This window comes from Dysidea avara, chromosome 10, assembly GCF_963678975.1.
Source record: "Dysidea avara chromosome 10, odDysAvar1.4, whole genome shotgun sequence".
NCBI lineage: Eukaryota > Metazoa > Porifera > Demospongiae > Dictyoceratida > Dysideidae > Dysidea > Dysidea avara.
Window position 1 is genome coordinate 18,226,674 of NC_089281.1, and position 13,760 is coordinate 18,240,433.

The following is a 13,760-nucleotide window of genomic DNA, read 5'->3' on the forward strand; positions in this document are numbered from 1 at the left end:
TTGACCAGTTTGGTGACCATCTCCTATGCTGCATGCTCTCATCATCCCTTGTGCATTCAGCATCATGATGCTTCGGTCACCATGCTTTGCTACAAAATCACCCAGGGAACAAGGTATATCAACTGTAGTTCGTTCTTGTCCATGCAGGAGATATTATCATCCTGATTTTCTTCTTGGTAGTCCTGTGTATTTTGACGTTTCTGTCAGGTGCACCACTCAGCCTGCTGTTAGCTATTTCTTCTGCTGATTCTTAGGCTGGGGTGGTTGGTGGTGGTGGTGAGGAAGCTAAAGATAGCCAATATTTTAGAATCTTTATCTGTGAGACTTTTGGTGTCTGATTTCAATTGCTGACAAGAACCACTGTTTATAAAGTGAATGTTCTACAACCAAAGTTTGTTAAGGATCAGTTGTTACAAAAGCTTTCCATGTAACCTTGTGGCATTACAATAGATGGTTCTTCACCATGCAGTATATACCCTCTCCTCAGAAGACCATTCATAGCTAGTCATTTACATAGTGTAGTTTTGTAGCTAAGTCATAAAAGTATAGTGCAGTTTTTCATTGCAGTGTAGTTGTAGTATACGAATGTTGTATTTGTTCGGGACTTTTTTTTATTTTGCATACCAGGTATACGCTGTGACCATATACGCATGCGTAATGGGTAAATATAAGCGAATGCGCCACCCCAGTTTCTCAGTTGAACTCAAGCAGTAGGGTGGTTATAATCCCAGTAAAAGGATGGCAGAATCTTCTCCACCAGCCGCAGATATTCTTAAAGACGGATTTCTTTCTAAGCAAGGTATCTGACACCTTTAGCTAGTACAGCCACCCGTGTTTTATTAACGTGTATACCGACCTGACGTCTGAACTACTCGTCGTTTATTTTATAAAGCAGTTAGCTATAGCTATATTACAGATATAATCATGGCATTATTACTACGTTTTGTGCATGGAGCTAAAACGCATGTTACATAGTCATAGGTTAATTTTGGCTGACTGGCCGCGTGTTCACATTCATATAACTACAGTTTATTAGCTACATACATGATGTGAATTTTTATAATAACAGGTGGTGGATATCGTAAGGCCATACCTATTGGATTTTATGTTGCACGGGCCCGACCGACTGTCTTTTTTCATGACCTGAAATGATAATGATAATCACGTGATATAGGATCACGTGTGCCAAGATGGTCAATCTCGTATGTATTGTATTAATGCTTTACAGTGACCAGCACTGAAGGTCTGCAGCAACATGTGCTGCAGCCTTATGTGCTAGTGAAAATCAGCTATTGGGATAACCAGGCTCCTCTAGGGATTAAACCCTTCAAAAGGTTGAGCTTTAATGGTGAATATACTCCAAACGAAATAGTTCTTATATTCAAGAGGTTTGATTCATTGTACAGCAATACATTATGGTGCTGCAGAACACCCTATATGTTTCATTAACGTTTTTTGTAGTTGTTGCTCTTTTTGTATGGTTCATAATACTTTAATTTTCTATTATGTACTAATTATTATTATTATTTTTATTTTTTATTTTATTTTATTTATTTAGCTTTACAGCATGCGTGCAAGTAAAATCAAAATTACATGCTGAAGGTATGCCAGCAACAGGTGCTGACATCCAAAGTGAAAAAAAAAAAAAAAAAATTAATAAATAAACAATTTTAGTTACCATTAATTACAGAATTATAGTTACAGTTCATTGAAGTTTACAGATATAGGCACACTGGAGCAACGATGACATGGACAAAGAAGGTGAAAAGTGCAGGCTCGATCAGAATTGAAATTATTGTAAAAATGAGTCCATAAGTGTTGGATTAATTGGCGTTTGATAATGTTAGTTGGTAATGAAATGTTAATAACTGGGAGGTAGTTGTAAAGTCGTGAGATTCTATTGAAGTAAAAGTGACGCTGTACCGCTGATGATGTTCTAGGATGGGTTAGCTTGTGATGTGTCCCTGATCTAGTAGAGTTACTGGTAAAGGTAATATGGTCTCTAATTTCAAAGTTGTCTGATGGCGATTTCAATGATTTTATTAAGAACATAAGGTCATTTATTTCATAGATGTACATTAGTGGTAGGAGGTTTAGTTGTTCCAGTCTGGATTTATAGGTAGAGGTGTAGTCATTTAAAATATACTTAGTTGCTCTTCGTTGTATTCGTTCTAGTGATGTTATGTCTTTTATTAATTGCGGTCTCCACATTTGTGAGCAGTAGATTAGTTGGGATCTTACTAATGAGATGTACAAGTTTTTCTTGGCTTCCACACAATTGGTTTTAAAAGTTCTCCTGATAAGACCTAAAATTTTATAAGCTTTTGCAGAAATAGATGAATAGTGGGCTGTCCAGTTGAAGTCACATGTGAATATTACCCCAAGATCTTTGTGGTGTGATAAACGAGGGATTGGCTGTCCATTAATACTATAAATTGAATTGTCTAATGAGTCTTTGGCCCAGAAGCGAAGATGAACGAATTTGGAATAATTAAAAAATAGTTCTGATGTAATACTCCAGATAAAGGCATTGTTGATATCTGTTTGTAATTTCTCAGTGTCATCAGAAGATCTAATCTTACACAGACACTTGGTGTCATCTGCAAAGATAAAGGAAATTGCGAATTGAATATGTTCGGGTAAATCATTGATGAAAATGACAAACAGTAAGGGTCCAAGGACACTTCCCTGAGGAACTCCTGATAAAACATTACATAGATCTGAAAATGAGTCCCCAACCTTGACGCATTGGTATCATTGCTTCAGATACGCTTGGAACCACTTCCAAACTGTTCCAGTTATTCCAACAGCCCATAGTTTTTGTAAAAGACGATCGTGAGAAACAGTATCGAATGCTTTTCGAAAATCCATATACACGACATCAACTTCACATTTAGGCTCTAAAACGTTTTTGGCAAATACCAACAATTGTTGTAATGTAGATCTTTTGGGAAGAAAACCAAATTGACATTTAGTGGAGAGTTTCTGTACATGATCAATAATATTGTTGTACACTAATCTTTCCATTACCTTGGAGAGAATACATAAAAGTGAAATGGGTCTGTAGTTGAAAACAGAAGTCTTATCTCCAGATTTATATATGGGGATCACACAGTGGGTGCGCCAGTCCTGGGGTATGGTGCTGCATGATAAAGTTGTACGAAAAAGATGGCAAATCACTTGAAGTAATGGTAGGGCACAATATTTAAAAATTTTTGGACTGAAGCTGTCAATACCACATGCTTTACTGACATCCAGGGTTGTGAGCAGTTCAAGGACATCAGAATTAGAGAAATTAATGTCCTGTACAATGGGAGATCTGGGCTGATAATCTGTTTCATTTGTTGGTACGTCATCAGATGTGGAGAATATAGAATAAAAGTAGTTGTTGAACAATTGAGCTTTATCTGAGTCTGAGGATACACAGTCATCATTGTAAGTCATGTTGGCTGGAAAGTTTTCTTGACCCTTGATGCTAGAAATATACTGAAAGATTTTGTTACTGTTTGTGTGAGCATAACTAAGTGCAAGATTGGTCTCATAATTGGCCTTGGCTTCTATTATCATCTGTTGTAGCTCGTTTTGTAAATTAGTTACTTTGAGTCTTTTCCTGGTAGTAGGGTGTCTTGTAAGTTGTCTTTTGGAGGTACGGAGACACTTAATTTTATGACGAATAGCTGAGTTAAACCATCTGGGTTGATTACATTCTTTAACAGGTAATTTTGGTACAAAGAGATTTAACGCACTGTTAATTGCTGTCTTAAGGAATAGCCAAATAAATTCGGTGTTGCTGGAGTTTAGTGCTAAGACAAAGTCGTATTGGATGAAGAACTCATTCATGTCATCCCAGGAAGCATTGTTATAATCAAATTTTTGTTTGTAAACCCTTGTAGGCCTGTTGGAGGAATGATCGATAAGGAGAGTTATTATGTAGTGATCTGATGAAAGACCGGATGGTAAAACTGAGTATGTATAAACATGATAGAGACTGTTAATATTGGATAAGACTATGTCTAAAGTATTCCCAGCAGAATGTGTGGAGCCATTGATGTGTTGTACTAAATTATGATTGAATGCAAATTCTGCTAGGTCATCAGCCAAAGAGGAAGAACCACTGTAGATAATTATCATTATCAAATCGACCTACCTACCCAAATTTTCTGAGGTTTTGCCCGCGCAACATAAGATCCAGTAGGTATGGCCTAACTGGAAGAAGAGATACTGTATTTTAAGAGAGAATTCACTTAGTTACTATGTCAAAAAGGGTGACAACAAGCCTAAGAAGGTAATAGACTTGACAGAGGGACGTGGAGTGAGAGAAAAGAAACAATGCACAATGCAGGATTGGCCTGGAGATGCTAAATTTTGTTTTGGAGTGGCATCGTCAAAGAGAACATGGTACTTCTATGGTTCTGATGGAAAGGATGTAAAGTGAGTCAGTGTATGACATTTGCATGGCTTTAATATTTCATTGTATTGTATTACTAACTGGTTTGTTGCCAAACATGTGTATTGTTTCCACCAATTATCTCTGACAGTTTTCTTGATGGGTATCAGTAACATGTTATAGATGTGTTACACTATATATAGCTTTGGGAGTAGTGCATGTAAATTAAATCATGTCTGGTTTCTTTTTTTAGGGAATGGATGGATTTAATACAGCAATGCATTGAAAAGGTTAGCTTATATCAACTGTGGTTGCCACAAGCATGTTGGGTGCGGAGGTTGATAGGAAATCCTGTACTTATATTGTTTTTATAGCCAATTTTTTGACTATATTTGTCATCTTCTTGTAGGTTGGTAAACCAACTAAAGACTGGGGAAATGATCCTGAAGGAAAGCCAGAGAGTGTGGTCTCAAAAGCTATTCGGAATACAACTAAAACTGCAATAAAACATGGCAAAGGACATATTCCAAGCACTGGGAATGAGTACCTTGATGGTGCTGTATCTACAGCAGCTGATGTAGCAGAGAATCAGTTAGATGCAGATCCTCATGCATCAGCAAAGGATAGGCTGAAGATGGCTGGAGGTGACGTGATATCTGGTGTGGCTGATACTGTGGACAATCCTGTTGTAACTGTGGCAGCTAATGTTGCCAAAGTAAGTGAAATGTGTGGTAAACATGTTTTAACTAATGATTGTTTGTGGCATATATATATACACAAATATAAACAGAGCATTTCAGCTGAATCTATTGTAGGCTTGTTCATTGGTAAATGGTAATTTGTATACAAAAGTTTGGGACATTTTCTTGCAGCAGATCACTGTTGACAAGTTAAAGCTGGTTATATAGTGAAATGCTATTAATATAGGGCCAACTATGTGATCAAAATAGTTATCCTCAATAAAGAGCATATCAAAACTTGCTATTGAGAATTGTAAACTGAAGTGGTCTAAAATAAAATTTTCAAATTTTACTATTAGATCTTATCAAGGGTACATATATAAAAATAGGGAGTTATTATGTACAGCACTGCCCAGAGGTAACGTTACAATTGCTCGCGAGTGCTCAAATCCAGGCCACGACTCAACATTACGCACGGCTGGAATACATCACGTTCGAAGGCATGCGGTTACTGGAGCAGCCACCCAAGGGAGTTCGCCTATCGTGGCTACAGGTGGTGAGTTAGTTAGCACATACATGCCAAAGAAATCGCGGGTCGAAAATTGGCTACACGAGTGTCAACTGCTTGTGAGTGTAACGTCGTTACCTATAGGCGGTACTGTACTCTTGATCTTATGAATTATGTAATAAAACAGCTTAAAATCAATTCCATTTAATTTTGGTATTCATAGTTTAGTCAAACCGGTTGGTTGAAAAACCTTGTCAACAGCCATCATTTCTTGCCCTATGTAAAATACATGTATTCTATACTACCGTACGGAGGGAAACTTTGGCGAGGGGGAATTTGGCGAATTAGGTTTGAAACTACAGTTGGCAAAATAAAATTTGGTGAATTGTTATCTAGACGCGCGCCCGTAATCAATTAATTAAATTTCTTATGCGCTGCATTCACACACGTCAGAACTCAGTATTAGCTATGTAGACTATGTGGTAATCAACTGCAGGTTCAAACCAGTCTTTGCCCAGGAATAGCAGATATGCCGGCAGCACTTACGTTTCGTCTGGACTCTAAGGTTCGAGGATACCAAGCTATTTGGACAAACCCATGTATAGGAGATGAACTAATTTGTGAGTGGAAAATAGGTAATTCTCATGATCCACAAGCAGTAGCGATGAAGAAAGAAATTGACGGTATCATAAGCATTGTTGGCCACGTGCCACGTGAAATATCATCGATTTGCTCAAGTTTTATATGACAGGGTGGCGCTATCTGGTGCTTAATAACTGAGAGCAGGTGGTATTCTTCTGATCTACCACAAGGTGGTCTTGAGCTACCTTGCATTCTGGTCTTTTACGTGTGCTGAGTTGAATCAAATCACAAGGAAACGGCTGGAAATTACTCTATCTGTGAAAGTCCGTGAAGGAACCTTAGATGATGAAAAAACAGATACAGGTAATGCAGCTGCAGACACGCACTCTTGAATTAGCAGCTCAGATTGCAGTCATCAAAGTGGAACTGCTGCAACTACTGCAAAGCCTGCTGGAGTTCAGATTAAAGAGGAACAAGCTAAGCTGCCGGAATTAGATGTTGATTTAACGAGTACATTGGAGAATGAATCACCAATGAAGAAAGCTAAATTGTTTGATGCTGAGGAAATAATAATGGGACAGGAGGTAACTGACAATGAAATAAACCTGGTTCAGCAGCTATTAAAAGTGCAGTTTCCAACATTGAATGGTCTGCAATCAACATTATACCAAGAGAAAGAACAGAACCTAACAGAGAACGGTGTGAACAATAAGCTTCAAATAATCCATTGCAGATCCCGTCGTCACTAGATTGTTGCTTCCACAGTAGGATGTAGACTTGGCCAGGTAAAAGTTTATGATTCACTTTTTACTTACTGTGACAAAGAAACAACAAGTGTCATTGCAAATTTATTCCAGTCCAGGACCAGTTGTTCAAAACCAATCATAATGATGTCTCGTTGTCAGAAACAAAAGGGGGGGGGTGCTGATTGTGGTTTATTTGCTATAGCAAATGTCACAGCCATAGCATTTGGTAAAAATCCCTGCAAGCTACAATGTATGCAAGCATCCCTTAGGTCCCATTTAGTTGATTGCTTTAATAGTAAATTAATATCACCTTTTCCTTGTAAGTAATGTATTTAGATCTGCAATGATAGTGGTTTACAAATATAAACATGAACATTTTAAAATCACTTTTTAATTGCATTTATAGTTATTATGGTTTTTGGTTGTAATGATTCACAAATGATTATAGCAATGAGTATAATTGTTTAGTTCACCTTTTCATTGTAAGTAACCTGTGTAACTATGTAGATTATACATTCGTCGCTTATAAGCTCCTGATTATACATATTGGTTTAAAATTAAAATTAGTGATTCACAAATGATTGTATAGCTATATTTAAAAATGTGTAATCAGTTTCTGGTTAGCAGTATAATTCTAATTTCAAGTCTATATTCAAGTTTCACAACTCTGCATACAGTCAAGTATACCAGCTTCTTTAAATCCATTTATAACAAGGCTTGGGTTATTTGTGATGTATGCATGCGTAGAATTAATCCATGCTGCACCAAGAGGCTTAAGAACACTCAACCTTAAATCTACGGCATTTTGTCTGTCAAGCTGAGAGCAAACTTGTTTTGTATACCATTCTCTGAATTGACCACGTAAAAATCTTTTGCTGCCTTGTTGACACTCAAATCTAAAGGCAGTAGCCTGTCAGTACAATTGGGTGGAATCATCACAACATTGATCTTGTTTGAATCAAGCAAAGTTAGAAAGGATGGGGTACACTGAGCCTTAAAGTTGTCAAATATTAATAAAGCTGGCTAAGTTTCAGTATTCTTCTCTTTTTGTTTACATATGGCAATATTATCTCAGTGAAATACTCTTTCATTGTAAGCTCATTTGACCAGTGTGTTGGTGTTTTAGTAATGTGCCATGAAGAAGAAAAGTTGTAATGTGGAAGGCAGCGATCAGTTTTTCCTTCTTATTCTTATTCTTATTAGTACTTTACAGTGTCCAGCACTGCAGCCTTTGGAACCTAACAGGAACTGGAGACTTCGTAGATGAGCTGCAAGGGTAAAAACTCACCTGCATGATGCAGAGCCTGCAAAGACAGCTGTGAGTTGTCTCTTATCATCTTTAGCTATTATTTCAACTTGTTTTGTCCCTTCCTTTTCCATTATCCAATCAGGAATTGGCACATAGTTCAGAGCTGTCTGGTCAAAATTAATTACCAATTCTGGTGGAACGCTGTCCATGCTGACAATATTTTATATCTCAAGCAGAAATTCACCCTTCAATACTTCAAACTGAGCTACATCCACTTTTGATTTACTACATGCCTTTCTCATGACATATCCCATCCTGCCTAACAAAGACTTAGCCCAGTCGGTAGTTAAACTGAACATGCTGCCTTCCACACCATCTGACCCAGCATATTTGTTCATGACAATTCCTTCTCCAGCTGCAACCACTAAAGATGTATTTATTGGCAGCCCACGTTTTCGCAAATCTTTAACGTACTCTTGCACTTGGTGATCTAGTGCATCTAGTAAAAGGAGTGGTCATACTTGCTTTTTAAATGGCAATTCTTCAACTTCTTCACGGTGAGCTTCTTCACTTGGGCCAGCACTCGGGTCAGCATTGTTGCCATCTGCAGAAGCTTGGCGAGGTTTAGATTGTTCTCAACAGTGATCTTTGTACAAATCTTTAAACCTTTGCGTGCTTGTTTCTGTTAATGGGAGATCCCAGTACTTCCGAGTGTAGTAGCGAAGAGTGGTAGTCACACCATACTCTGCTGCTCGCTTGCCTATCTTGTACCTTTGGCCAGGTGTTAGCATCAGGTATGGCTTGGACCGTGAACCTCGAAGATCATTCTTTGCTTTAAGCTGTTGTGAAACCTTTGCATTTGCTAGCTTGATGGCCGTTGGTGGCACAGAGTTACTTAACGGACCACTAGGTTCTGGCAAACCATCATCATCAGCCGATTTTGCCTCAGTTTTGTTCACCCGCATGAAATACCGTAAAATAGACATACCTTCAGTTAAATTGATCAAGCTTAGACTGAAAGATCACACGAAACGGCTGCCTGTCAGGTGACCTATTTTTAGCATGCAAAATATTTGGATGAATAAAATTTGGCGAATCCATGGTCATTCACCAAATTTGCCAAATTTTTCTGGTGCTAAAGTTTCACTCCATACGGTAACTACAAAAAACACAAGAAGCAGTCGTTAGCACCCATAATCTTTATAGCATGCTATACAAAAAATTAAAGCCCTTGAATTGCTCTATACAGTTCCACCCAAAGTAATGCTCTAAATGCTACCATAGTAACACTTATTTACTGTTGATTGCAACATAATATGTGCCCCCATACAATTTCCTCTAGAAGAATTTAATTACTCAGGTGGGAAAACCCCAAAAAAGCAGTGTGTTACCCTCAACAGAATTCACTAAACTTGGTATCATTCTATGTGGCAACGCTTGCTGATTAAGAATCCACCTGAAGTGAGTGCTTAACTGATCATTATACAGAATTACATTGCAAAGCACACAAAAACAACAACAAAACAAAACAAAACAAAAAACACAGTTTTTTCCACTGTATTATTACATACCTGAACATGTAATCTGGTGATACAAGGCTTTATCCTGCCTTTTCTCTTGATCACTTCACAAACTCTTATACATCACTTGAATTGCCATTCATCAAGGATTCTGATGAGCCATAAGAGATCTCCGTAAATCTAAATCAAAATATACGGAAGTTATGGTGCTGTGTTTAATAGATGGTGTTATTTTCATGTATTGTTTTACGTTACGGATTTTTATAATGTACGGTTAAGTTGAAAAATGTTTTGATGTGAGGTGGTCTTGTCATGAAGTAAATCTTATGTTCACTATAATGAGGGTGGTCTTATTAAAAGACGTAACCACTAAGTGAGGCTTCTCTATTTATAAAAATCCACAAAACCATATGATTTCTTACCAACCCCTACTATACAGTGCTATCGTACTGTATGAAATACAGTTGAAACCAATGAGTTATATAGGACACCCTACCCATGCAGCATCATAGGTTTTTGATAATTATGGCTGCATGGTAGTGTACAAGGCTAAAATGACATCTTACTTGCATAAAAGAGCTTGCATGTAATATTTATGTCTGCCTACAGGACCAATTAGAAGCAGATGAAGATCTCTCACTGAAGCAGCGACTAGCCCTAGCTGGTGGTAGTGCTGTAGAAGGAGTGGGAGAAGTTACTGAAATTGATGCAGTAGGAATTGCAGGTATGTTTTCTCACTGTTAACACTTTTCAAGTACAATTAAGTGTACAACGAATTATTATCTTGCCGGTATAGTCCGAAGTGAATTTCTATGATGATTTGAAATATTCTATTGACTGACTCACTAACTAACAGACAAGTACAGGGGCGGTTGTAGAAAATTTGCAGACTGGTTTCCATTTCCAAAGCAGAAAAGGGGCTGTTTTACTTATGCAGATTATAGCTACGAAAAGCCTTACAAGTACATTAAAATAGCTAATGTAGTAATTATTTTTAGAGGTGCTTCACACTTAAAGAAACAGTTTAGAGTGATTTTGTGATAAATCAAGGCTATTTATGAAATATAATCATTGTAAAGTATACACACATAACTTTTCCCTGACCAAGAACAACCAGTGAAACCCCCCAGAACCATATCTGGACAAGTATACATATAACTTTGTTGATGAGGGCTTGCATTTTTTGTCAGTTTGTCTTTAATTGTAATAATATATACAGTGGAACTTCAGTTATCTGAACCCCATTGGACCAGGGGTGGTCCATAAGTCTAAAAAGTCCGTATTTCTGAAACTGTGTATACCTTAAAATAGCATTAAGAAGAATTTAGTGTTATCAATTACCCTAATAGAACAGTCACTACTTTAATAGAGCATTCATTTCCGTAGTTCAGTTAACCAAAAATCCGGGTCCGGATAACTGAGGTTCCACTGTATATCATTTTGTGTATTTAATGGTTATGGATGTAACTTCTTTGTAGCCAATTATTTCCAAGGCTTTAATTGATTCACTGGCAGTCTGCAATACACTGTAATATGACAATATATCCATCTAATTTTTTGTGCAGTGTTAGCAAAAAAGCAAAGGAAAATTAGGAACTAAATTGGTATGCATCACAACAACAAAAAGCACAAATTTGGATTACATCTAAAAGTACACTGAAAACCAAAACATTATAATATTACTTCAATCATTTAACTTGTGTGATTCAAGTAGGGATTAAGTGTGTGCTACTCTGCAGAGAAAGCTGACTTGTTTCACTGTCTTTTTATTGTTGTACAAGAAGACAGAGAAAGAAAAAATAAAAACAATTTTCATGTATGCATAGTTCCATGGTTCCTTCTGCAAATCTGCAGTGTAGGCTACATAGATTATTAGCCATCCTGGATAAGTGCAGCCACATTTGTACTTTCTTATTTTTACAAGATTACAGGAAACTAGACTTTTTTATTTTCACACACTTTGCAAATTTGCTGTAACCTAACCAGGTGTTAAATCATACTCTAATTGAATAGTCACCAAAGATTAGTACCTCCCACAAAAAAGGATGCAGCCTTCAAAATTCGGCTGCTTTGACATGATTACAGTGGCGTAGCTAAGGAGAGTACTGGTAGGGTACAGGCCTAACCAATCAGTTCCAGTGCCCTACCAACTCAGGTACTCACCATATGTAGCTATAGCTAAATTGTGCAATACGAGGTATAATGTGAAGCCTCCTACAGCTACGTAACTAATAATAATTATTATGTAAACAAAATGTACGTAGTGTGCTGCATACTGGATGATGTGCTTTGCACATCATGGTTTCTGCAGCTTGTATGCATGCATACAATGGTGTCCAACCAATCCTTCTGGGCTAGCTACGCCACTGGACATGAATACTTTGCAAATTTCTTACACTTCGATTCTACTCACCATGAACTGTCAAATTCATCAAGGTATAGTGTTTTCCCTATATTCCTCTATGTGCACAAAGAAGAAGGCCATTTTTGTACTAGAATGATGACAGTAAACTTTATTTCTATTGCATTGTAAATAAGTGTCCATAAGTCACGTGCCTTTTGCTGTATGAACACAAAACAAAGAGTTTCTTACTCTCCATGAACAGGTGAATGATCGTGAATCCATTGGTGTATATAGGTGTTATTGCTTTGAGCTTGGTTTCACTGCATACCAAAGTGATTAAAACGGACATGATTTTTTTGTGTGGCCCGCACATATTCCAGTATGGTTTTAGAATACTGTGCAGCATTTTATTCTATCTTGATAATGTTTTGTGAATTTATGAATTCCAAAATGTGACCACTCTATTAGAGTAACTAGTATTATGGTTGTTGCATATTTGAATTACATTATAACTCCTTCAAATTCCATTCTGTTGAAAACTATGTACAAAGTTTACTAAGGTCTGCAAGAATTCAGTTAGTTTAGTAGGCAATTCGGGCTATACAGTAATCACACATATTGACTGATCTATTAGATGATTGCAGTTTGTTATAAGTATTTGATTTGTAATTTTCATATAAGAAGTGCAGTTTGATAGTTTACTGAGATTTGCAAGAAAATTCAGCAAATTATTTCTGCCTTTTTTACTTAATAAGCACAAAATAGCTAAAATTAATGTGTTTTAACATGCCCACATTGTCTTCTTTATAGGAGGAGTAATCAAAGATCAGGCGACAGCAGATGAAGATGCTAGCCTGAAAGAGCGAATGGCAATCGGTGTGGGAAGTGTTGCAGCTGGAGTTAAAGAAGGTGCGGATGATGCATTAGTATATCATGTTGCTAAGTCAGTTGAACAAGGAGCTGGAGATGTGGCTGATCATTATGCTGACAATCGGGACACATCCTCAGATTCTGAATAATTAGGAGTATTTATATAAATATGTGTTATATTTTCAAGTGCTTAATAATATAACTATGTGTGTAACTATATATTTTTTAATATGTAAATGAATGCATTACTGGTAACTGGCTAGATTTGATGTACACTTGAGATAGTTGCTATGAAATATTACTGCTAGACAATCCCCTGATAGTGGTGGATCTAAAGGGATGCACATGCAGGGGCCCCTCCACACACACACACACACACACACACACACACACACACACACACACACACACACACACACACACACACACACACACACACACACACACACACACACACACACACACACACACACACACACACACACACACACACACACACACACACACACACACACACACACACACACACAAAAATCATATAAGATAGAAATACTCTAATAGAACAGTCAACACACAACGCTATTGAGAGTCTTTCACAGTTGCTAAGTGAGTATAAAAGCTAGCATTTACAACACATTATCCCATGCATGGGCACATTTAGCCTGCTAAGAATATATTTTGCAAATGAAATGCACATGGTCCTTTGTATGCCATTCTTTTAGAGTCTAGCTAGCTGAACTGTCACTTATCCCTATACAATTTTTGATCAACTGGTACAGTCCACTTAGAAAGCAGTATGATTTAGATATTTGTACATAAACTGCTCTGCATCAAAAATTCCAGTTCTGAAACATATGAAAAAGCTTCAGCTTCT

The 13,760-nt window shown here is 37.2% G+C and overlaps 1 protein-coding gene across 1 annotated transcript; it reads left to right on the top strand.

Moving 5' to 3' along the window:
- The first annotated feature begins 659 nt into the window (after positions 1–659).
- LOC136236533 (chaperonin GroEL-like) lies at positions 660–13,166 on the top strand. Its single transcript, XM_066026713.1, has 7 exons — positions 660–799; positions 1,070–1,082; positions 4,204–4,431; positions 4,641–4,677; positions 4,797–5,102; positions 10,282–10,396; positions 12,827–13,166. Exons 1-7 carry the CDS (start codon positions 739–741, stop codon positions 13,033–13,035), a joined length of 969 nt encoding a protein of 322 aa, XP_065882785.1. The 5' UTR covers positions 660–738; the 3' UTR covers positions 13,036–13,166.
- The last annotated feature ends 594 nt before the right edge of the window (positions 13,167–13,760 follow it).